The 26,716-nt window shown below is 37.0% G+C and overlaps 1 protein-coding gene across 1 annotated transcript in view; it reads left to right on the top strand.

The window, feature by feature from the left end:
• Positions 1-26,716, top strand: part of LOC137399443 (tectonin beta-propeller repeat-containing protein 2-like) — a 170,952-nt gene that overhangs the window by 66,311 nt on the left and 77,925 nt on the right. Inside the window, exons 18-22 of the mRNA XM_068085562.1 lie at positions 4,918-5,056; positions 11,906-12,093; positions 13,946-14,106; positions 25,192-25,372; positions 26,357-26,528. Coding sequence (XP_067941663.1) covers positions 4,918-5,056; positions 11,906-12,093; positions 13,946-14,106; positions 25,192-25,372; positions 26,357-26,528 — 841 coding nt within the window. The remainder of the gene's footprint in view (positions 1-4,917; positions 5,057-11,905; positions 12,094-13,945; positions 14,107-25,191; positions 25,373-26,356; positions 26,529-26,716) is intronic.

The raw sequence follows: 26,716 nt of genomic DNA, 5'->3' as shown, positions 1-26,716 counted from the left end.
ACATTCAATAGCTATGCAATTTGACATTTCTTTTTAGATAGACGGACTACTTTTTAGGGTGTTACCCACTTGAGCATTGGCATGCTCCACTGCCCTGAAAATAAGAATCCAACAATGGCTCTGTTAAAATGCATGACTTACACGTTCATATTTAGAAAAGATAACTGGTAAAAGAAACTAATATCAACTACACTTTTTGTGGACACGTGTTACTCTCTTATATGATTACCACACAGCCGCTTGTAAATCAACAATGTCATACCTACCAGCCAAAGATAATAGAACTTTTTCAGGAACCTCTGGTTGTTTTTATAAAAAATGATGTATCATCAAGACTTAACCCTTTCGCGGGCAGAGCGACGTTTTTGTCGCTTTGCGATACGGCTGCTAATGGGCAGTGCGACGTTTTTGTTGTTTCGGTAACGTATTTTATTATCGAATTTTCTGGTTAGCTAAATGCCGTTTTTTGTTTACTTTTTTTACCAATAGCAAGCTACGATATAATAGTTTCGGTTAGCCTCAAAAATTGACTTGAAGGTTGAAAAAAACGATTGTTTTTAGCAGTGATGAATAAATAAACTTTCGAAAAAAATTAGAAAGTTGTTCTAAATAATTTATCAACTTTTATTTTTCTTGCTTCGGTTTTAGCTTTTATTTACTGAATTTTTCAAGAGTTTGACGGTAGTTTACCGTCATGGTGACTTCTAAAAGAACCTCCCGAGATTATTCTAATAAAGCAAGTACTAGTACCGAAATTACTAAAAGATTCAGAGCTCACAGTGACTTTTTAGATTTAGTAGCAAGAGATGACAGTGAATCAGGTTTGGATTGTGATTGGAATGACTTTACATCTGGAAGTGACAGTGATGAAAAGGCTGGTAGCAGTAATGATGAGGATGTGAGTAGAAGTGATGCCAGTGCCTGGAAGAATATAACCAACATAAACAGAGATAAATCTCCTACAATTCAGCAGTTTATAGCAGTGACAGGCCCAGTTTTTACTCCAATAGATGCTCAACCAGTAGAGTATTTTGAAAAGTTTTTTGAGTCTGTCAATCAGGAAGTACATCTTTGTGGGAGCTCTTTGTTACACGAATAAGTACATGGTGCAAAGACTGATGTGGGCCTTTGTAAAGGAGAATGCTTTCGAAAATATTCGTAAATAGACAATTATTATGAAAAGCATATATTTTCTGTTATACATTTTTATTTGTTTATAATTTATATATATGCCTATGGACATATACATGTATACATATGCACCTTTAAACATAGATATATGCACATAATAACACATGGAAAAGTGTATGAACCTTTTAAAAAAAAATTGGTTTTTTGGAAAATTAATTCGCCCATGGGAGTCTGATTTAGTTTTGAAAATTTGCCCGCGAAAGGGTTAAGTCCCTATTGGGGTTCTTTGAACAATCGGCGTAAATTTATACTCAAAAGTGTTGGAGTGTCAAGTTTGGACATACTAGACAATATGTGCACAATTTCTTCATTATAGACTCACTGAAGATGAGCTTTAAAATAACTAATATAAAGAATAAACTAATGAATAACATGAATTACGTGATTAATCTATTCAAACAAAAGTTTTCTTTGTCTGTCAACAAGTTGGCACCTCTTAAAACTAGTAAAGTCAACTCAGAATCTTTACCTATTTGGCTTGACAAAGAAGTGCAGCAAAATATAAAGTTGAGAGAACAACTGAAAAACTGCAAAGATTGAACTGCTTACAAAAAGCAGCGCAGTTTTGTCACAAATCTCATTAAAAGAAGAAAAAAAAACAAATGTATCGACAAACTTGTTAAACAGTCAAAGCTCGGTGATACACATAAACCTTGTCACACTTTAAATGTGAAAGACAAGAAACCTCAAAGCTGTAACATTTGTTTGACAGCTTCAGAACTTAACTCACATTTTGTGTCTATTGCAAGTAAACTTTCAAGTCCAGTTTTATGGACATCTAATCCTTATTCGTCTTGTCAAAGCCCTGATTTGAAGACCACATTGAATGAGTTTTCAAAATTTAATCATGATATTATTCTAAAATACACGAGTAGCATACCTGATTCAAAAGCAACAGGCTTAATCAATATTTCTGTGAAAATGTTAAAAATAACTGATCCATTCATTGTAGCTGTTTTTACTGATATGTTTAAACAGAGCTGATGGCTGTTTTCCTTCAGCATAGGAGCATGCACAAGTTGCTCCTTCATTCAAAGGAGGAGATTTTAGCACCCCATCAAATTTGCACCCTCTCTCTGCACTCCCTACATTATCTAAAGTTTTTGAAAAGTACCTAAATATTCACATCTAAGTTTATTTGTCCAAAAATGATATTTCACAGCCTTATCAGTGTGGCTTCAAAAAAAGTCACTCATGCGTTGATGTTGTGCATGAAGACTGTTTAGATTTTAAAGGATGAAAAGGTTCGCTTAATGTTTTTGGCTTTCAGCAAAGCTTTTGACTGTTTCAATTACAGTGCACCCTCAGGATACGATTTTAATCCAATCCAGGATTGGCATGGTGTGGTGAAAACATCTTTTGGAGGAGCATAAAAACCATAGTGATTATACATGTATAATGCAAAATTATCCGGTAAAAGTCATCAAAATTTTAAACAAGTACTGTACAGATTGAAAAAAAGTAACAAAATAGTATGTTAACCTTGGTAACTATAGTTACCCACAGTAACTTTAGTATGTTTAGTGTATTGGTTATGGTCTGCATTATAATGTAACGTTGCAATGTGCTATGTGCAGTACGCATTGTAGAGTTCTTACTTTCAAGACAGACATATGTATAACATAAACTTTGAATTCACTTTAAATAAGTTTAGCTTACTAAACATACACTTAAAACTGTTTTAGAATGTATTATTAACTATTTTACTGAATTTCAACTTTTTATCACTAAAATTGTATCACCTATTAGTTTCTGGATTCGTTTTTACCTTAATTTTAGCTGATCACATTAAAACCTTTTTCAACCTAATTCAGCGAGAAAGCCCAAACAAAGCTGTTTCCGTAAAGAAATGGATTTTTGTTAGCAGATTAAGGGAAGTTGTCTGACCATTGACCTTCTGTTTTAAATGATCGCAACTACAACTTTCCTACTGGTTTTAGAAGAAAAATATTACTGCTTTACACATGAAAATTCTTGAACTAAAAAAATTGATCATCGTGTCTTTTTTCAGGCATTGTGAAAATGTTTTCGGCGAACAGTATTTGTTTTTTTTTGTTATTTTGACTTTCGTAATAAGCTCATCGACTGCCAAATTTAGATGAGAATTTAGAATGAAATTTAGAATTTGTCCTGCCTCAGGATACGATTACGTTAGTATACGATTTTTTCACCATACAAAGTGGAACATGATGATTTTTTTCACCTCACTGTACAAATCTCTTTCCACCATGCGAATTGGACAAAGTTTTTGCCCGAGTTTGACTTTTGCAGATGGTGTGCTTATAATGTACGTCAAAATAACAAAGCTGCCAAAATGCTGTTTGCCAAAAATATTTTCACAATGTCTGAAAGAGACACGATAACTGATTTCTCTCAGCTCAGCAATTATTCTGTGTAAAACAGTAATGCTTTCTTATTGAAGCCAGTAGAAAAGCTGGAGTTTCGATCCCTTCAAACAGAAGGTCAGACAACTTTTCCATACCTGCTAACAAAAATTCACTTCATTACGAAACAGCATCATTCGGGCTTTCCTGCCAAATTAGGTTGAAAATTTTTTAAACAGGTTCCCTAAAGGTTATAGTGAAAGCGAAGACCGAAACTAATAGGTGATAAAATTTTAGTGATAAAATGTTGAAATTCAGTAAAATAGTTGAAAATACATACTAAAGCTTAGCTTTAAGTGTGTGTGTTTAGTAAGTTAAACTTATTTGAGGTGAATTTATGTATATTTATTCATATATGTAAGTACTCCAATATACATACATATGAGTACTCATATATACATACATGCAGGTACTCCCGCATACATGTACATGTAAGTACTCTAATATTCCTACATATAAGTTCTCCAATATATATACATGTAGGTACTCCAATAGACAAATACATAAGTACTCCGAGAAGTAAATTCATATCCGCAAGTACTTTTATTTTGCGTTTGCTAAAACTTGCAGCTTATAGAATCTTAATTCTATTACTGTTTTACTTTTATAAAGTTTTGTGTGAGGCTCTTATCTTTCTCATCACTAATCCTATATCTCATTTAGTTTGTGTTAATGGCAGTCATTTGATCATTGCTTTACTAAAACCTTGAGTGTCCATGCACGCAAGTTTGACTCTTTATGAGCTTGATGACTTGAATTTTAAAGTTTATAACTTATTGATTTTTCTTAAAAAGTTATCCAATATCCAACGCACAGATCCAAGTAGACCAAGGTCTTGAACCTTTAAATTATTCAGTGCAAAAGGTGAACTTGAAGTAGTACAGTCATACTGTACTGTGCGTTTTTTAAATTGTGTTAGGTATTGTAACATCTCAGTGAGGTATTGTTAGATCTGAGTGTGGTGTCGTTAGATCTGATTTAGGTATTGTAACATCTGAGTTAGGTATTATAACATATGAGTTAGGTATTGAAACATCTGAGTTAGGTATTATAACATATAAGTTAGGTATTGAAACATCTGAGTTAGGTATTATAACATATGAGTTAGGTATTGAAACATCTGAGTTAGTTTTTTGTAACATATGAGTTAGGTATTATAACATATGAGTTAGGTATTGAAACATCTGAGTTCGGTATTATAACATATGAGTTAGGTATTGAAACATATGAGTTGAGTATTGAAACATCTGAGTTAGGTATTATAACATATGAGTTAGGTGTTATAACATATGAGTTAGGTGTTATGAGATCTGATTTAGATATTGTAACATCCGGGTTGCAGGTGCTCTAGCTTGGATGGTATACAAGGGCACCGCCTATGCTGGTCATTGCAAGACCAGACCCTATACACCTTGGAGTATGAAATGGACCGTTGCTGTTCAAGGTGTCTCTACCGTGGCCGTGGATGAAAATTGTGCTTGGTATGTATTCCACAGTCTGCTGCCTAGTTTAGTAAATATTTATTAAAGTCTTTACTCTATTTGAATAAAAATGAATGTGGTGTGTGGTCCAAGGCATTCAGTTGGAAGTTGGGTCTTGCAATTGTTTTTATTCTTACCTTAATTAGATCATTGCTTGTGCTATTTTGTATAGTGCTTGAGATAGTTTTATTAATTTTATTGCGGTTTATCATTGCACAGGTTGTTTTGTTCATCATCATCATTTTGTTTTGATTTCATTACCTACGTCATTGTTTTGATTATCACTTACGTCTCAAAGCGTCATTCAAATATTGGAGTTGTTCCCTCCTTTAGATGCATGTTTTCTTTAGTGAGAGAGGATGTAATCAAAGTGGCAGTCAATATTAGATTTATTGGTGGTTCTATAGTATTAAATGGTTCATTTTATGTTACGCATTAAAAGCTGGCACAATTTGTGCTGTATTGCATAATAATGTGTATTGCATAATAATGTGTATTGCACAATAATGTGTATTGCATAATAATGTGTATTGCACAATAATGTGTTAACTCTTCACCATTTTTTGCTTTAATTTATTTGCATTATGTCTTTGCCCAACTCGTTAAAAACCATGTTCAGCTTCTTTTCGAGCCCGATGAAAGAAATGCATGATATCAGGTCAACTTTGTGTGATCCCTGGCTGAATAATTATGAGTAAGCGTTCTCATAAGTTCACTGTGTATTTGATCAACATGATGTAAAAAGGCTGTATATATGTAAATATCATATATTTTAAAGATGATAGCTTTTTGTGTGGCCAGAACAAAAAAAAACATTGCATTTATTTTTGTACATCTTACCAAATCTAAACCGCAACACGTATGATCGGATGAACATTAGAATTCACCTGTAGTCTGGTAACATACACCTAGAGATTCACCTGTAGTCTGGTGACCTACGCCTAGAGAGGTTTATTTTGGCTAATGGTTGCATGCAACACTTAGCCAATATCATCATTTGGCTAAAATGATGATATTGGCTACGGAATGAATAGAAGAATTTTCTATTTTTTAATCATGTCAGACGGATAATTGACACCAACCATATAAGCTATTATGTTTTTGTCAAAAAGCAATTATTTTTGCATTACGGTTGAATGCATGCAAAAGAGTTGTGTTAGCGGAAATGTTAATTTATTTGACTAACTTCCAGTTGGTTAGTTATGCACAATGGAAACATTCTCCTCTTTGCATAACCGCTATAAAACATACACTTGATTTTAGCTTGACATTTTGAGTTCATATTTTAGGAAGGATTCATAGCTGGCATTTTCTGACAGTCTCTTTTGCATAGTAAAAAATGGCAACATTCTAGAATGTTCATCATTTTGGACAGCTAAGCTTTTTTTGCCTGGCTGACAGACAGGATTTTACGTCTAATTGCTTTTTTTCTGCAAATCAGGTTTTAATAGACTTCTGTCAAAAATATGCAAATACTATCTCTATAAACCTCTACATAGGAAGTTTATTTACTTCATGAACAGCTTCCTTTGTTAAAACCTTTACATATATGGACATATATTCCTGTAAGAATACACTCAAATAACTTGCATTAACTCCTTAATAAATCCTACAGGTAATAATTATAATAATAACTACATTTGGTATCAATACAAATTCATTTAAAATTAAAGTATGTGTAAAAATGACATTAATAAATTAATAAAGTGGTGATCAATACAGAGCTTCCCATTGTACCTTGGAAACACTCGAATGGAAGAGTTTGAATGGCAATTCGTAGGTTTGGAGGTAGAAGTGGTGATAGAAATATACGATGTAACTTCCGTCCTTTAACATAGACCAGGTGAAATTATTTTATTTTTTCATTATTTTTCAATTTTTTTCATTTTTCTTTTCAGCTTGTGTCACTTACAAAAGCTTAATGTTTCTAGTAATCCCAAATGCCATATGCTGGGAACATTAGCTACAATTTTATGTTTTATGTCGGACAGGTTCTATTCCAGTAAACTTATATGTTTAGGTACTGCATTCCCTGTAACCCTGCGGTTAATGGGGGTCGCTGTACCCCCGATAGGTAAACATCTGTAAAAAAGCAACTAGTTGTTTAAAGTACACGCATTAGCCAAGTTTTAATACCGCAACACTTGAACTGCTTTCTAAACCTATTGTATTTATTTCCTAAATAATAAGTAAATAAATTTAAGTTATTCTGATTGACTTTCGGTGGATATTTCAACCTGGGCGTCAATATTTTGAGCCAGAAAATGCACTTAAGTAGTACGGGTGTAATCCGGATTTCATCTGGTCTGATTATTCGTACTTGTGATTAACTGGGCTCGTTGTGAGGAAGCCACTTGTTTGTAAATGTATTATAATGTTTTAATGTATAGAATATTTTAATGTATAAGTATTTATGTATTGTAAGTTTTTAAAATTTTTTTAGAAGAAACATCAGATAGCCATTGAAGACTGTCACGTAATTTTAAAAATGTACACGTAAAATGTTTGAAACATTTGCTAGCTTTACTTTGACAAGTTTTTTATCCGTTTTTAAAAATTATTTGGTTTTTTTCAATTCATACAATAATTATATCCCAGGTTCTTTTCTAAAACACCACCACAATTTTTTAAGGAAATGTCATTACTGTAATAATCTGTTTACCCTCTTTTCTTTTCCTCTAATAACATCCATAATTTCCATCCATCACAATAGCTCTTGGAGGTACTTGCGGTGTCTGTCAAATTTGGTGTCATCAGCCGCAATTCCTGTGGACATCCAGGATACACAAACAGAAGTATTGCTCTGCTATTTGAAAGTTTGTTTGAAAGTTTTTACTACCTGATCTGTCAAATCCCGTCATTGTTTTGTGGAAGCATGTTTATGTGCAAAGCAATCATTAAGCGTTCAAGGAAGGGAGATTATGCAAGACACTGATGATAATGCTACAGTTAATTAATATCACAGGCCACTATTGTTGAACATTTTTATAGTGTTTCGAATCTCATTAAACATATGGAAACATGTCAGCCAGAATCATCAGTTGCCTTTATATATATATATATATATTATGTATATAAGACATGAATTAAACGATGCCAGGTTTGATTGGTTTAAAATTATGGGTTCTTGTGGAACTCCTTTGTCATTATTATAGCGTGATTAGTGATTATTTTCTCTCGTCTGACAGGATGCTATGTTATTGACCCGCATAAAAATAGTCTCCTTTATTGATACTGTCTGTGATTGTGGGTTATGCAACTATAGCTCTAGTGAAATATATTGCAAGGAGATAAACTTTACAGAAATATAATGCTTGAGAAAGATTTGTGTATTCATCTAATTTGAGTTGGCTGCTGAGGGAGGAGGGAGAAATCTTGACAAGAAATCTTACAACTGACAAATGGAGTTCAGTAGGAGTTTCAAAAATCACCATCTGAGTTTTTTCGCTCATCAGTTCATCAGAATTGTTATTAAAACTTAGAACAAATGTAACACTTTGAAGTGTAGTCTTGTACACACAAGCAGGTCCACTAATCCTAGCTATATTACTAACTTTCCAGCTACTATAAAACTGCTTAGCACAATTCCTTTTTAACTGCAAACTGTTTTGAAGCAAATAGTTTGTAGAAAACTTTGAAAAAAATAGAAATCAAATAGAGTAAATAGTTTTTTTAACCTCTTTTAAAGATGTTTTAGAGGAAACTAATGAAACTGAATGGCTATAGTACACCAAGTCTGATATGTGATATAGTGTGTATATTTGTTATGAATAAGAAAATAAATAGTTCTAGTGTAAAGCTCTTGCTGATGAGAAGTTTTTTAGTTTGTCTATTTTGATCCTTTATCGCCAAGAATTTCAATCAGTGTGCCATTGGAGACTAAAGTTTTATCGGCTGATGATTTTTATTTCTCGATTGGTTAACAGAGCTTTCGTTGTTTCAGCATGGTTTCGAGAAGTAATAGTCCAATCAACTTTACACATCGCAATTGTGTTTAAACTTATTACCCACGAGTTTACTAGGATGTAGGATCAGTGAAAAAACAACTCCCCGAGTTATCTCTGGGAGTTATCTCCCAGAGTTATCTCGGGGAGTTATTTCTCATAGTTATCTCTTATCTCAGGGAAATTTTTTTGCTAAAGGGAAAAAGTTTTTAAAGCGTTAAACAAGATTTGATTCACTGAAACAAGGCTCTTTGTTTGACCATTGAAATCCACGATTTTGTTATGAAGTCCTTTTATGCCTTTGGTTTTGGTTTCTCAGTTTTTATTTCCTTTCTCAAAAAGCCATCTGTTATTATTTATAGATTTTGAGCTGCTCACTTTGGCCCTTGAGCATGTTCATCTCTACCGCTCAAGACAGGGCCGTTTTTCTTCACTATTATTAAGGATATATTATTTGTAGTTATGTACTTTATTCAGCCAAAATTGATACGACTATCATACATTGGAGTTGTCATCTCCACCCATTGCTGAATGCTAAACTTGACACTCTTCAGCTTAAGTGTAACAGGATCATTTGTAGGCATTCTAGTAGGACAACTCTGATTAACGATGTTTAATTAATCAGTTTAATGGGAAAATGCGTTTTTTGTTCCCTAATGCGTCTAGTGAATATGTCTGTGTTCTCCTGTTTGCGTTAGCAAACCATACAGCAGAATTTCACAGCAAATCCTATCGTGCGCAAGGTCATTAGTGACATCTCGCAGTGTACATTGATTCTTAGTTTATTATTGGTCATCGTGACAATGCAGTTTGACTTTTCATGTTACTAATAAAATTGCTTGCATGGAATATAGAGTGCAATTATATCCGCCTGTAACATCCGTCTGGATATTCAAATCAGAGATGCAGTTCAGTGATTGGTGAAAGTCAACAAATGCTGCGTCATCTGAACGGGAACATTGGCAAACATTCCTTTATCATGTCTATTTGAAGAATTTTGTTATTAAAGTAACTGCCACACCGGCCGTGTCCCCATATTTTTTATTATTAAAGTAACTGCCACACCGACTGTTTTCCCATATCTTTTGTTATTAAAGTAACCGCCACACCGGCCGTGTCCCCATATCTTTTGTTATTAAAATAACTGCCACACCGGCTGTGTCCCCATATCTTTTGTTATTAAAGTAACCGCCACACCGGCTGTGTCCCCATATCTTTTGTTATTAAAGTAACCGCCACACCGACTGTGTCCCCATATCTTTTGTTATTAAAGTAACCGCCACACCGGCCATGTTCCCATATCTTTTGTTATTAAAATAACTGCCACACCGGCTGTGTCCCCATATCTTTTGTTATTAAAGTAACCGCCACACCGGCCGTGTCCCCATATCTTTTGTTATTAAAATAACTGCCACACCGGCCGTGTCCCCATATCTTTTGTTATTAAAGTAACCGCCACACCGACTGTGTCCCCATATCTTTTGTTATTAAAGTAACCGCCACACCGGCCGTGTCCCCATATCTTTTGTTATTAAAATAACTGCCACACCGGCTGTGTCCCCATATCTTTTGTTATTAAAGTAACCGCCACACCGGCTGTGTCCCCATATCTTTTGTTATTAAAGTAACCGCCACACCAACTGTGTCCCCATATCTTTTGTTATTAAAGTAACCGCCACACCGGCCGTGTCCCTATATTTTTTAAAAACTGTTACAAGGATAAACTGCTTAATTTTCATCCGATGTAATTTTCTTCTGGAATATATATAGTTATTCGGCATGCAGTAGCGCGGTTTAATGACAAATGCTGATCATTTTTATTAGTACTACCCTGGCAGTCTAGTGTGTAGGAGAGATTGTCAGGTGTAATCACCATTACATGTACATATATTAAAATACTAATGGCTGGCTGGGGCTGTTGGTAAAGGGATGGTCCACCATGCTAAAAGTCGTGAGCTTCGAATCCCGTATAGTGCAGTCTTTTTTCCAACCACCAACCATACCTTCAGCCAGATGGACAGACAATATATCTAGAAGATCTGTGCTTTGAATGGCGCGAGTTCAAATCAAGTACGAAGGTGATTTTTCGTTGCTATCGCCTTATCGCTATAGCTGGACAGATGAATGACAGACATGAACTTTAAAAATTATATATATTGACTAGCTGTGCTATCCGGCATTGCCCGGGTAATAAAAAGTCTGGAAAGAAAATTGATTTGTATTTAACATATAACAACATTTACCATTCTAACTTTCAAACTACATATCATGAGAGAAGTGTTTTGTGTAGTTGAAATAAATTAAGAGAAAATTGAAAACAACTTTAAGGGTTTTAAAACTTTGTCAAACAACTGTAACTTTCAAGCCGTTAGCCTGGCATATTGCCAATGGGAAATTGCATTAAGCCGCTAGGCTTCTAATGATGGTACTCCATGACATTGCATCAGCATTGTTGTCCAGCTGAAGTTATTTCAATAATAGCTATAGCCGGAATGCAGACAGACATACGACATACGGACATACTTTGAGAAATACATATATATAAATATATAATATTGAATATTGATAAACATAGCAATAAGATAGACTTGAAACTAGGCCGGGTAAAAATTATGCGATCCGCCATGTATTCTTGCTCAATATTTTTCTACAACTGTAATTAATACTAGACAAGAAAACGAACCTTATTACTAGCCATGACTGTTGTTAGTAATAAGGTAATGACTATTGGTATTTATATTTTATATTACTAGAGCACAATGGCCTTCAAATACATGCTGACATAACTCCATTGTCTCAATCAAATACTTTGCCCTGTTTCATTGCAGGTATATTTCGCACTGTTTCATTGCAGGTATATTTTGCTTGTTTCATTACAGGAATATCTTGAGCTGTTTCATTGCAGGTATATTAAGACGAATGGAGAAATATGGCTACAGTCAAATCTTTCTAAGGATCGACCACTAAAGCATGGAGTGCGAATACCCTGCAAATATTCTCTCGTAAAAATCGTCAGCAGAAATGGTGTTACATGGGGCCTCACGAAAAGCGGTCGTATTTTCTATTTCAGCTCTAACGCTGGAGGGAATACCAGTAAGGATAATTAACATGCTATTTATAGACATTTCAGTTTATTGTGTGTCAGGAATACTTTGTGTTAATTTCTATTTTGGTTTCTTATACGAAACATTTGAGCCGGAAAATTCACAGAAAATTATAAACTGGAATCAATTGTGCTGAGCTTGCCACAAATTCTTTGTTTAGTCCAGAATTTAAAATTTTTTTTATTTAAAGGCTATCAGCTTAAGAAAATACTAGAGGTTGTATATCTGACCAGTCAACGACTTAGTGAAATTTAAATGGCTTGAGCCAATCTTAAATTTTGATTGAGCTGTTTTTAAGATATGGAGCTACTCTTAACTGCGAAAGTTTGAATTGTTGGCTGATATGCTTTGGCTTCATTTAATATCTTGGCTTCATTTGTTTTATTAAATATTTTGGCAACCAGAAATCGGGTCTTCCAATTGTGCGTATGAACTGCATTATAACCTTAAAACCCGACTTCTTTTTTTCATCCTGTTCCTCCTGTTTTTCCTGTCCAAATAGCTAAAACAGCAACTCCAACAAATTTTCTTTTTGCATTCTCAAAATTGTCAGAACTTCCTTTGTTTTGTTGATTAAATTGTTAAACCTTTGTGGATGTCAGTAGAAGAATAATGGTAGCAAATTGTTATTACCTCAAGGAATCGTCTCTAAAATGCAATAAAAGCCTGGTTTCTGTATATGTCACAATTTAGTATCATTGGCAAATTTAAAAGAATCACATGTCTGCGCAAAAAAATTCTCTCGGCACTAAATCTCTGCACAATCTTACTCGAAGACTAAAATGAGTTTTGATGAACGATGAGAATACTTTTCAAAAACACCGTACGGCGTAATAGCAGCCATTTTATGGCGTATTTTAACTTCAAACTGTTAAAAACGTATTTAAACCTTTAAAGCGCTATGTCAATTTTCTAACTCCAAAGCTTTACAGGTTTTTCTTTAAAATTTTGAAAGTGACATCATCACATTAATTAATATATCGCTAATATCTTATAATCAAAGTAGGTACTTGTTTAACTTGGCCTGACACTTCGAAAAATGTATATGAAAAAGCTTTTAGCAAACATGCTGAGGCCGACGGCGTTAATGTCGATTCGCTCGAGGGATATAGCACATAATATAGATCACATTAGCTTTGCTTCACCCGTAAAGGTGTTAAATTTTTATCCAGAAGTTCTGATGCGCTAGTCGAAAAATTCTGCGCCACCTTGTATTTGAATGCCATCTCTAATAAAATGCCACTATAGTGGAAGAGTTGAAAAGCAGAGCGCCATGGCGTTCAAATCAAGGCTTTACGATATTTGGACTCGGCTGGAACGATGTGACATCAAGTTTGAAACACCTAAGCGATTAGAGGTGGCCTTAGCAGACGTGATTTGCTGACGTATTTCTGGTTACCATAAAACCTCTATTTGAACGCCGAGGTGCTATATTTTTCAACCCTCCCTAGAGTGGAGGTTTATTAGAGGTGACGGTTAAATAAAGGGTGGCATTGTGACTTCCAAATAGCTCGTCAGAATTATGGGTAGCTACATGAAAGTTTAATCCTATTACGAGTAAAGCGGTAGTTGCCTATATTTTACATCCTCCTTCGAGCGAATCCACATTAACCCTTTTGGATGTTATAATTCTGCTATAACTTACCTCCAACTTGTCGTAGATCTCGAAATAAATATGCATTGGGAAGCTGAAAAATATCTCTACCAGTTGATATTTATTGCATACAAGTAACCTACGATAATCCTATAGCCTGCGTTGCAATTTGTTGGAACTTTTAGCTTTTTATTCAGATATCGCTACGAATTCAACGCGCACCACCCATTCCAAAAATTATTTTTAGGTATGTCTGAGTGGGTGTCCATCAATGATGCCAACAACATTGCTGACATTTGCTTAACCCCAGATGGCAGCAAATGCTGGCTTATAGATTCAGATGGTGAGCTCTGGTGCATGATGGGTCTCTCCGCTCAACAACCGATAAACTCTCATGAGATCTGGCAGGTTGGTAGCCATTGCCTGATTTTTGTTGTTGTTATTATTATTATTTCTCACTGAAGATTTATTGGACTAGTAATTCATGCATGTATGTTTCAAAAACTATTGTAACATACAACTTAAGGAGTTGTCTGCTTTTTACAACGATCAGTATGAAAATTTAAACAAAGTTGTAGTTTTCTGTTAGTTACTAGTAGTGTTCAGCTATTCATTTGTTCGTTGAGTTTCCGGTGAGTGGGTTGTAAAGGTTGGAAATATTATGTCCAGCGAAGATCTTCTGACTCTAAAAACAATACTTTAATTGCTTCAACCTAACACAATGTTGGGATACTAGATTTATGACATGTCATTGATTGCCAATGCTCTGTGGCTACAACGATGGTTTCTGGCTAAATATTTCTCAGTGCTTTTTTTTGTTGACACTTGGATGTCATAAATTATGTTATAATGTATTTTAAAAGGCCTTCAATCAGGGTTTAAGCTGACGCACTTAAAGACGAATTGGTTTATAAAAAAACTAACGATCATATTACTCTCTCGATGTGTTAGTTACTTAGTACAGATACATGAACTCTGATTAAATGAATTTTTTAAATGAAACGCGCTGAAAAAACCGGTAAAACTTTCACAAAAATCAGTATTTTATGAGCTCATTTAATTAGCAGGTAATTGGCAGTGAGGCAACTGAGTACAATTTAAATCAAGCTCGGTGTTATTAAAAATACGCAAATATCAATTTTTCATCTAGCTTATTTCCCATATCACTAAGTCAAAAATGGTAGCTATTTCCATGTTCAATATGGAGCTCCTTTGCTTACACCCACAGTGACTCCACTTAGATGTTATCACTCCAAATGGAGCAAGTAAAAAACAAGCTAGCGCAATTGTGGAGAGTAGATGTACCAATATATGTAAATCTTCGTTATAAGTATATATATGTAGCCCTATTTTTTGTTGCGAAATGAATTTTGATTTTCATTTAAAATCTTTTTAATCATTTGAACATTTCTAATATCATTCGATATTAATGACATAAGATGTTTTTCTTTAAAAAAGGAATAATCTCATATTATTCTGTCGGCTTCTTGTATTGATTTGATCTTTATATATATACACATACACTCTATTTGAGTTAAGGCCTCCATTGATCACAAGCCGACACGATCGTACTTTAAACCATATATATTTGAGGTGTACACTTAGGGAGGTGTACACTCAAGGTGTACACTCAAGTAGTATAAACTCCAGGTGTACACTCCAGGTGTACACTCCTTGGGTGTACACTCCTTGAGTGTATACCCAAGGAGGTGTACACTCCTTGAGTGTACACCTCCAATGTGTGTACACCTTGGGTATACACTCCTAGGTGTGCACTCCTAGGTGTACACTCATTGGGTGTACACCTTGAGTGTACACTTAAGGAGGTGTACACTCAAGGAGGTGTACTTTAAAGGTACAATCTTAATTTACACTTAAAATCAAACAGAGTATGGTCCAGAGCGTAGGTCCAGAGCGTAGGTTCAGAGCGTAGGTCCAGAGCGTAGGTTCAGAGAGTAGGTCCAGAGCGTAGGTCCAGAGCGTAGGTCCAGAGCGTAGGTTCAGAGCGTAGGTCCAGAGCGTAGGTTCAGAGCGTAGGTCCAGAGCGTAGGTCCAGAGTGTAGGTTCAGAGCGTAGGTCCAGAGCGTAGGTTCAGAGCGTAGGTCCAGAGCGTAGGTCCAGAGTGTAGGTTCAGAGCGTAGGTCCAGAGCGTAGGTTCAGAGCGTAGGTTCAGAGCGTAGGTCTAGAGCGTAGGTTCAGAGCGTAGGTCCAGAGCGTAGGTCTAGAGCGTAGGTTCAGAGCGTAGGTCCAGAGCGTAGGTTCAGAGCGTAGGTTCAGAGCGTAGGTCCAGAGCGTAGGTTCAGAGCGTAGGTCCAGAGCGTAGGTTCAGAGCGTAGGTTCAGAGCGTAGGTCCAGAGCGTAGGTTCAGAGCGTAGGTTCAGAGCGTAAGTCCAGAGCGTAGGTTCAGAGCGTAGGTTCAGAGCGTAGGTTCAGAGCGTAGGTTCAGAGCGTAGGTTCAGAGCGTAGGTTCAGAGCGTAGGTCCAGAGCGTAGGTCCAGAGCGTAAGTTCAGAGCGTAGGTCCAGAGCGTAGGTCCAGAGCGTAGGTCCAGAGCGTAGGTTCAGAGCGTAGGTTCAGAGCGTAGGTCCAGAGCGTAGGTCCAGAGCGTAGGTCCAGAGCGTAGGTTCAGAGCGTAGGTCCAGAGCGTAGGTCCAGAGCGTAGGTCCAGAGCGTAGGTTCAGAGCGTAGGTCCAGAGCGTAGGTCCAGAGCGTAGGTCCAGAGCGTAGGTTCAGAGCGTAGGTTCAGAGCGTAGGTCCAGAGCGTAGGTTCAGAGCGTAGGTCCAGAGCGTAGGTCCAGAGCGTAGGTCCAGAGCGTAGGTCCAGAGCGTAGGTCCAGAGCGTAGGTTCAGAGCGTAGGTTCAGAGCGTAGGTCCAGAGCGTAGGTTCAGAGCGTAGGGTCAGAGCGTAGGTTCAGAGCGTAGGTCCAGAGCGTAGGTTCAGAGCGTAGGTTCAGAGCGTAGGTCCAGAGCGTAGGTTCAGAGCGTAGGTCCAGAGCGTAGGTCCAGAGCGTAGGTCCAGAGCGTAGGTCCAGAGCGTAGGTCCAGAGCGTAGGTTCAGAGCGTAGGTCCAGAGCGTAGGTCCAGAGCGTAGGTCCAGAGCGTAGGTCCAGAGCGTAGGTCCAGAGCGTAGGTCCAGAGCGTAGGTTCAGAGCGTAGGTCCAGAGCGTAGGTTCAGAGCGTAGGTTCAGAGCGTAGGTCCAGAGCGTAGGTTCAGAGCGTAGGTCCAGAGCGTAGGTCCAGAGCGTAGGTCCAGAGCGTAGGTCCAGAGCGTAGGTCCAGAGCGTAGGTTCAGAGCGTAGGTTCAGAGCGTAGGTCCAGAGCGTAGGTTCAGAGCGTAGGTTCAGAGCGTAGGTCCAGAGCGTAGGTTCAGAGCGTAGGTCCAGAGCGTAGGTTCAGAGCGTAGGTTCAGAGCGTAGGTCCAGAGCGTAGGTTCAGAGCGTAGGTTCAGAGCGTAAGTCCAGAGCGTAGGTTCAGAGCGTAGGTTCAGAGCGTAGGTTCAGAGCGTAGGTTCAGAGCGTAGGTTCAGAGCGTAGGTCCAGAGCGTAGGTTCAGAGCGTAGGTTCAGAGCGTAGGTCCAGAGCGTAGGTTCAGAGCGTAGGTCCAGAGCGTAGGTCCAGAGCGTAGGTCCAGAGCGTAGGTCCAGAGCGTAGGTCCAGAGCGTAGGTTCAGAGCGTAGGTTCAGAGCGTAGGTCCAGAGCGTAGGTTCAGAGCGTAGGTTCAGAGCGTAGGTCCAGAGCGTAGGTTCAGAGCGTAGGTCCAGAGCGTAGGTTCAGAGCGTAGGTTCAGAGCGTAGGTCCAGAGCGTAGGTTCAGAGCGTAGGTTCAGAGCGTAAGTCCAGAGCGTAGGTTCAGAGCGTAGGTTCAGAGCGTAGGTTCAGAGCGTAGGTTCAGAGCGTAGGTTCAGAGCGTAGGTCCAGAGCGTAGGTCCAGAGCGTAAGTTCAGAGCGTAGGTCCAGACCGTAGGTTCAGAGCGTAGGTCCAGAGCGTAGGTCCAGAGCGTAGGTTCAGAGCGTAGGTTCAGAGCGTAGGTCCAGAGCGTAGGTCCAGAGCGTAGGTCCAGAGCGTAGGTTCAGAGCGTAGGTTCAGAGCGTAGGTCCAGAGCGTAGGTTCAGAGCGTAGGTTCAGAGCGTAGGTCCAGAGCGTAGGTTCAGAGCGTAGGTTCAGAGCGTAGGTCCAGAGCGTAGGTTCAGAGCGTAGGTCCAGAGCGTAGGTCCAGAGCGTAGGTCCAGAGCGTAGGTTCAGAGCGTAGGTTCAGAGCGTAGGTCCAGAGCGTAGGTTCAGAGCGTAGGTTCAGAGCGTAGGTTCAGAGCGTAGGTTCAGAGCGTAGGTTCAGAGCGTAGGTTCAGAGCGTAGGTCCAGAGCGTAGGTCCAGAGCGTAGGTCCAGAGCGTAGGTCCAGAGCGTAGGTTCAGAGCGTAGGTTCAGAGCGTAGGTCCAGAGCGTAGGTTCAGAGCGTAGGTCCAGAGCGTAAGTCCAGAGCGTAGGTCCAGAGCGTAGGTTCAGAGCGTAGGTCCAGAGCGTAGGTCCAGAGCGTAGGTCCAGCTCAAATGTTTCTCATCAAATACTAAAAATAAAATCAACACAAAATATACAAAACAAAACTGTGCATGTAAAAGACAAACAAATTAAAATCTGCTCCTCGGTTGCAAATTGTTTACACATTCTTTGTCCGCACGGTGTTTCCTATTTGAGGCTTTATGTTTCCTCTCTGATATTTATTCAACGAGTGAAGCTGATTCCGTCGAGAATGGTCACAAATACAGATGCATGTAAGTCTCTCAACTCGTAACTCGGAGAGTTGTGGTCTCTATACATCCTACAACTTTTTATATTAAAGTTGTTCTGGCTGGATTTAGAATTGTTAATTATTGTTCTCCAATAGCTGTGTGTTGTAGCTCACTTCCTGCTTGCCACCAATTAAACATACGATTACAATCTTTAGAAGATTAACTGATGGCACCATTTTTATAACATTAAAAGCAGTGGATAACATTACAGATTGAGGTTTCAATAATTTATTTAAATATTTAATTAAAATTTAATTTAGTTATTAATTAAATTTACTAAATGTAATTAATTGTTCAATTAATTCTTTAATTAAATATTAATATATTTAATAATATTTTCCGATAATTTCCACTAAATACCAGGTTTTATCCACATTTTTCAGTGGTGAAAACGGGAAAAAATATGTGCGATTTGAGCAAAAAATTGACCGGAAACAGCTGTAACACTATATAGTATGTTATAACAACTCATATCTTAACAAAGTTATCTAAAAATGGTTTCTTCAAAGTCTTTATTTAGAAAACAGCGAATGTAATAATAGGTTTTTACAGATTACTACTGAGCATAATAATTTTTTATGGACAATCTTTAAATGTTCAATTTGTGCTGAGGAATAATATCTTGCTGATGCACTTCACAAGGTGTATGTCCAAGCCAATGGGGGCAATTCTATAACCGCCACACAAAAATCAACGCCGGATGTGTAAAATACGCTGTTGACATGTTGGCATTTGTAAAATCTTTTTCGACCTTGAGTTATAGCTATTTGCAATGTTGGGTAACCATAACGACATAGTGTGATGACTAAATGGGGAAAATGCACTAGAATGGTGATTCACAGAAATGCTTTTGTTTCGTATTTATGCATTGGTTATTGGTCGGCATTGACATCTACAGTCTACATCTGTGTTTCGTCAAAGAAATGACCTTTTTGTGTCACAGCTTGGAGCTTGTATCCCCAGTCCTATTGTCTTCAAAACTAGCTTTTTGTTCCAACACCAAAACCGTTGTTAAAAAATAAAATATGATTATATCATTATAAATGAATGTAGTTTTTAAAATGCTGTTAGTCAACCTTTGAGAGCGATTTTTTGTTATCATAATCTATTTTATATAGAGCTTTTTCAAATCTATAGAAGTAATGTGTAGAAATTAACAACAACTAAGGGAGCTTTCAAATTCCTTGCATATAGCCTAGAGAGGTACACATGGCAACATGAGCGGACAAGTCAAAATATCCTTAACTAAAATAGGATCCATCAACTTCCTCACGGATTAAACAAACCAGTTGCCTCTAACCAAGTTCACTAGTTGCCCTCATTTACAAACAAAGTTTCACAAAGCAAGTGCAGGTGTCTGCTGTCAACTTACTCAAATGTACATCCTATTCACTGTGTGAGCTGATGTGTTTGTCTTCTTATAGCACCGTTCAAGCAATGGCACATGCTTGTTGGTTATTAAGGGTTATTATTATAAAGTATCCCCTACAGAGACTGAATCATAAGCTCAGTATTTTAATAATTTTGACTTTGAAGGAGGTTCTAATACAGGATATGCTTGTACGGCGTAAATAATCCTTTCCGATAACATTCGCGTTGTAGGTATTTTTGTTATATGAACAGTAAAATATATGGAAATAACTTAAGCCATCTCAAGCTCGTTTCAGACTCACTCCTTTAGCTTTTTAAATGAGAAAAATCTAAGCCTAATTTTTTAATTCAGTGGCTGTACCGTAATGGTGGTGTTGTTGGTTTGTTTCGACAATATTCCTTTTATTTCTTATCACTTTCATTTTACAATGAGTTTAAAGGAGCGCACAACTTCAATGTCGATTTATTTATGTCAATTGTTTGTCTTAAATAAAGCGAAAGATTTAAATAGATTTTTCTCACTTTTGCCAAGGTGGCAAGGTCTATGTTGCAAAGAAAAAAATTGTTTATGTCTTAAATAAAGCGAAAGAAAAATATATCCTTACTATAACATGAACTGTGTCAGTCTGTATGTTCATCTGTCCATAGCTGGTGTTAAAGGTTAGGACAAAAGATTGATTTCAACAAGACTCCAACATGTGACATTCAGCTTGTTAAACCAACACTGTCACACCTGCACCAACCAACCGCCTCCGGGTATTCCCTGAATAATTGTGCAGCTACTTATTAACTGCGCTTTACTGACACATCTGACGATCTCTAACAAAACACGAGACTGCTAGGGTATTAGTATATATAATAGTACAAAGTTTACATTAGGATATATAAATAATGGCGGCTTTTCTCGAGGTATAAATAAAAGTAAATGTAATATAAACGTGAATACAGGTGAATTTACAAAAATAAGTTCTGCATTAATATGAGTTTACGTAGAGTAGTTGGGAAGTAAATACATTTTTTGACAAGATCGCTCAAAATTGTATTTACAACTGGTGGCGCTGTTAGTGTTGAAAATGGTCAATGACTTAAGAATCAATGCTCAAAGTGTCCCATTTCTTTACAAATTAACTAGAAACGGACCAGCCGTAGCCGAGTGGTCTCGAATCCTGACCTCCAATCAACAGGTTAGGGTTCAAGTCCTATAAAAGACCACTAGTGGTGACAGAAATGACAACCAACCTTAAATTGTTCTTCGCAACTGGGCGTGTCTCCAGTCATCGAGATTACCTTGCTACTGAACTCAGACATGTTTAGTCAAAATCATAAAGCTATTGTTTGTGCAGTAATGCTCTTGAAAAACCTCACACAGCCTCTGCAGGCATCATAACAATCTTCGAAGGATTGCTTCATATAGTCATAATCAGAAACAAAGAAAGATTGTCAGAAATGGCCATAGAGTAACTCTGATAAGAGAGGAATGCGCAGACTATCTGCTATTTGTCGAGGTCCTTGAATCAAGTACTGATGGTAAATAATGACACCTAAATCAAGTTTGCTCGACAGTTTTCTGTCAGGCGATTTGATATCGGAAATCTACTTGAACATTTTAAAATTAAATTCAATTTGGATCATTGCGACTATTACAAGGTGATGAAATACATTACCATTATTTAGTTATTTGTTAGCATGTGTCAGCAAGTGTGTATTATGTGGTATTATGAAGAGAAGACAACCACAATGGTTTCTACTGATCTACACTCACCTTTGGGAAATCATGGTATAGCATCACTAAAACAGAAAATACACTTTCTTCTGTTATTTCATATACCTGAATGGCTGGGTTGCTGTTGGAAATATAGCATGTCGCTTAGTTAAAAATTTAGTTTATTTGTGGCATCTAATAGACCTTCCAATCAATTTTTCGGAATGATTTTGTCAGTTTTTGAAAGCTTAACAACGAAAACGACAGATATTAGTTTGGGAATTCTCATCCTGTTCTGCTGTGCTTGTGTATTTCCTATGAGCTTCAGTTATATTCCGTGAGTTGTGCTATAGTTTGATATCACTTCATAGGAACTATGGATGATTAACGGTGGCATATGCTCCCAGCTTATAGTTAATTTTCATTCTAAATATATGTGACAAAAGATTAGCTATATAAGTCTAGGTTGGCATCTAGATAGCTAGGAGCAGCGTTAAGAACATTTTAGCAGTTGGTGTCACGTAGCTAGTTGATTTTGTAACCATATGATTCATTTAATGCCTTTAATTTGATATCCGGTCAGGCTAGGGGAAAGCATTATTTATACTTTGCCATTATTTTGTAGTTAGTGCAACGTTTGACACCTGTCTCATCTGGTACGGAAGAACTTGGTTTTACGATATTTATCTTAAGAAGGATATGTTAGATTTATCTTTTCAGAAGGTCATAAACTAGTTTTTAACCCCTGTTGACGTTGAATTGAGCTTGGTTGTAGAGCTGTATTGATGATTTATTCGTTAAAATGTACTTCTTTAAGATTTTTAGATAAATTTTTCATAAATATGTTTTAAGTATTTTACAAGCATGTAAACGATTAAACTAACGCGCTGTGTCTATCGAAACCAACAAAAATGTTGTGATTGAAAATTTTTCATCAACTCTCGAAAACAGTTTTTGAATTTTTCTCAAGCTCCCGTATGTTCGACTGACTGTATCTTTATCGATCACGTTCCTAATCATTACACGATATTGCGCCGACATTGCATAATCTCATAATATTGAAGTTAGATTCCTTCTGATGGGCTTGATATCCTGTGAGACGTGGCTGCGCTGTAAGTCGTAGTTGTCCTACATAGTTGTAGACTGTTGGGGCTTCAAATCTTGATGACTCGAGTTGTTTGTGGTTGCAGTTCCAAATATTTTAAACACCCAATTGCAGATCTCTAATTAGGTTTGCGTGATATTTTTTCTATTGTGCCAGGTGTTGTACTACTATTTCTTGCAGTCTGCAGCTTCTCGTAATTGCAGCGATGGAAAAAAGTCCCTTGCTCCGCGAGCTATTGCGTGCCATTGACCTGTTCCCTAAACAACTCTTCAAATTCTGTTTTCACTAGCTTACGTAGTCCGTCGATTAGCAGGTTGCGAATGCGATGCAAAACATGGAATTGCTTTTTCTTTCTATTGAATCGATGTTAGGAAAGAGCAGACAACTTTTTGTATCACACTTTTGTATTTCAATGGTTTGCTGGTGCTTGAGTGAAACCATAATTTTGAAAATTTTGTAAGCAGGTTGTGAATTTTATTGTTATTTCTAACCACCTTAATGAAGCACCTACACACCTTGTTTTTACAATGCCAATGATGCGGACTTGGAGTTGTGTGCACATTGAGTTACTATTAGATAAGTGTTTTAATAGACATTCGCATACTGCAGTTTGTTAAAAAAGATTAAGAATCCTACGTCAGAGGTCATTGCGGTGCAATCCTGTCTCACTTAGCAGCATGCTCTCAAAACAAGAACAACTGAAGTGCAAAAATCTTTAAAATGGAATAGCTAGCGTGACATTTTCTTGCGCATCATTCGAAAGTGCGGTTTTTAATTTGGGCAGTTTATCTGCAATCAAGCTCTGTAAATTTTAATCTTGGAACATTCTCATTATCGGATCACCTCAAACATCAAAAACGATCGCAAATGATAGAATAGTATCAATACTTTCTGATGAAATTTACTAAAATTTTGGGTAAGTTTACCTTTAATGTAGCGTGCTCCCTGTCAACCTTCACAATGTGTACTCACTGCACTCCACTTACAAGCTGCTCTATTTTACAAGTTGTGCTGCGTAAATAGTTGGTAGCATTGAATTACTTCTGTGTTGTAGGCTGCTATTTTGCATAGGCTGTATTCTTTAAAGTATATCCAGTTCATGATATGGTATTCCATCTTGTTTAAGGTTATTAAAAAAAACTGAACAATCATCAAGTTTCATATTTTTTGTATGTTCAATAGACGTCTTATCAGTACAAGCAGACAAACCTGGCATTGCTCGGGTGAAAACTACAACTTCTATTTTTAACTTTTATTTTTTCATTGTAGTGCCTTCCAAACAAATAAATAAAACAAATAGATAAGAAAAATGTGTAAATAATCAGTCTTTATCTCAGATTTGCACAATTATTCTAGGCTTTCGAAGGTGGACAATTAGTTCAGTTGATTAAAGTGTCAGTCCTATAAATGAAGCTTCTTGGGTTCAAACCGTAAGTTGGCCAACATTTTAGTCGTCTCGTTACAAAATTGTGTTTAATCTCATTTTCATTCGCCAAAATGTCTTTATCTACCTTACGGCCTTTTTGGGGTGTTGACCCAAGCCTAAAACCTGGGGAAGTATCAAAAAACACCACATGCAAAATTCTAGATGAATAATTTAATTAGACGTTAGTTTCTATCAAGGACAAACAAACAGACAAATTGAAAAACATTAGATTTGGGTCTAGATGGAATTGATGTACAGCAATTTCATAGCTCACCACATTCCATCAGTTTCTATGATTGTAAAATGCTAAACATTTTGTTGATTAAACAACCATAGAAATGTTAGGGTTCCTTCTAAAAATATAATTTCACTCCTCATTGCTTAACCTTCTCCATTGGAAGGAAGTTTTTTTTTTATAGAAACGGCATCATCTGAAGTGTTCATTAAGGCATCATCTGAAGTGTTCATTATGGCATCATCTGAAGTTTTCATTATGGCAAAAGTTTGTTCACAAAAAACTAGGGCGATATATTTAGGGGACGCTGACTTCAGTTACCTGTCGGTGTATCGTTTGACAGAAATGAAATGTGATACTCACGCCTGTATGTTAAATACATCTTAGGACTTAGAATATTAAGTTTTAATGTAAAACATTAATCGATATCAAATGATTTCTCATAAAACTGGGTCATAAAAGCGGTGATTTTGAATGAAAGGAGACATCATTAGGTCGCGGGACTCCACAACCTACAGTCATGCTGCCGAGAGATCGAAAGCCACAAGCTTTTTTATCATGAATGTTTCTTTGTTTATTGTGAACCATTCGAAGTGTGAAGACTTCTGCGTCATATTTTTTACTTGTAATTTGAAAAACATCTTAATACTGGGTTTTTGTTATTTTCAACATGCTGATCATCTGCAGGTGCTCTCCCGCTGACTTTTTACTATCCAGATTGTATCTAGCTTCATAACTTATCCCTTTTTGCTTGTTGTTTTCATGACATGTTGTGCAGGTGGTGTGATCGTGGTGTGGGTGATAGTGTGTAATGCTACGATAGCCGTGAACACCATAGTTTTGTTTCATAGTTTTCTGCATGTTTTTTAGGTGGTTTACCATGAGGGCTGGAATGCTCACAATAGGCACAAGGCCTTGAGACTGTTCACAGCACAAGCCATTAGCAACTCCTCTGCTTCTAGTCCCATCATCAGCGCCTCTGCTGATCTCGTCTCAATTTCCCATGCCTACTCGCTCGAAGACATCAATGTCTCTCGCACCCACTCTATTGGTATGAGCGTTGATTCTGGTTGGCTACTCTGGTTTATGTTGTTGGTTTTTTAGAGGTTTTGGACCAATAATCAACAAGTTGTGCAGGTGTCTAAACGAGCCTGTAGTGTGGTATTTTAGAAATTGCAATCATCTGTCTGCTGTAAGTAATATTTTGTGCAGACAACACGAGTCATCGAAATGGTGGTTTTTATCTGAATAATGGCTTTTATCTGAATAATGGCTTTTCGCACACATTTATTTATCTGGATATTTTTTGTTTGTATGTGAGTTTAGATTAACAACAGTATTACCTCAATATTACTCACTTTGAATGAAGCTAATGAGGTGAAGCTGTATTATGGCTACAAAGTTTAGGGCTTGGTCAACATTTAGCAAGTAGTTTAGATGTACTAACAAGTATCGGGTAGTGTAGACAATTCTGCTCTAGATGTTATTCAGATAACAGAAATATTGTGCACGCATAAGCCAGTATCATCACTCAAGGTTAAACATTAGCTAGCTATGTTATTCATATAACAGCCTTATCTAGAAGTACCGTCTAGTAACGCCTTTTGTATCGCAAGCAACTACAGGTGGTTTTATTAGTTTGTGGCCTTGATACATTTAATTTGATTTTCAATTTGCTTAGATTGACTTGGCTAGACTTTTGAATTGTGTATATAATTTACTTGTACATACATTTACTTTCCAAGTAATCCTCATCAAGTCTTTTCTATTTTAATCTTGAACCATCCTGGCAGTCAGACCACCTCAAACATAAAAAACAATCACAAGTGATATAAAAATACTGGTGCCTTCTGCTAAAACTTACTGAAATTTAGTATAAGTTCATCTTGAAGGTAATAAACCTAATTCAAGTTGAATGCAAGATGTGAGTCTCAGCTTTTGTGAGAAAACTTGAATATTAAGAATTTTTTCGGAGGCAGACATCTTTTGCCTAACGATGGAAATTGTCTGATAGTATATGCTGTTTATTGTATAGGATATCGGTGGATGTCGGTGACTCTGGCGACTTTTAGTTCTAAGGTGAGATGGAAAGCGATCACCTACATGACTGATCATAAAATGGTAGCCATGTATGACACTGGAGAGCTCTTCTACCTCGAGCTGACCTCCGGCATCGCTGTGAACATCAACCTTCCCCCGGCTGTCAGGTTGGTAGAGTTAATCTTAGTCGTGTTTACATTTGGCTAAATTTCTGATTGGCTGACATCTTATAGGTAGTTACTAGTGTATTGCTGGGCACGGGTAATAAAACTCGTTGAACTCGCGGATTTATTTTCTCTCGAGTAATAGGAATTTTGAGCATTTCGATCTTGCAGGTTTGGGTTTTGACTTGCAA

Source organism: Watersipora subatra, chromosome 7 (assembly GCF_963576615.1).
Source record: "Watersipora subatra chromosome 7, tzWatSuba1.1, whole genome shotgun sequence".
NCBI classification, from domain to species: Eukaryota; Metazoa; Bryozoa; class Gymnolaemata; order Cheilostomatida; family Watersiporidae; genus Watersipora; species Watersipora subatra.
This window is presented reverse-complemented; position numbering and strand designations above follow the sequence as displayed.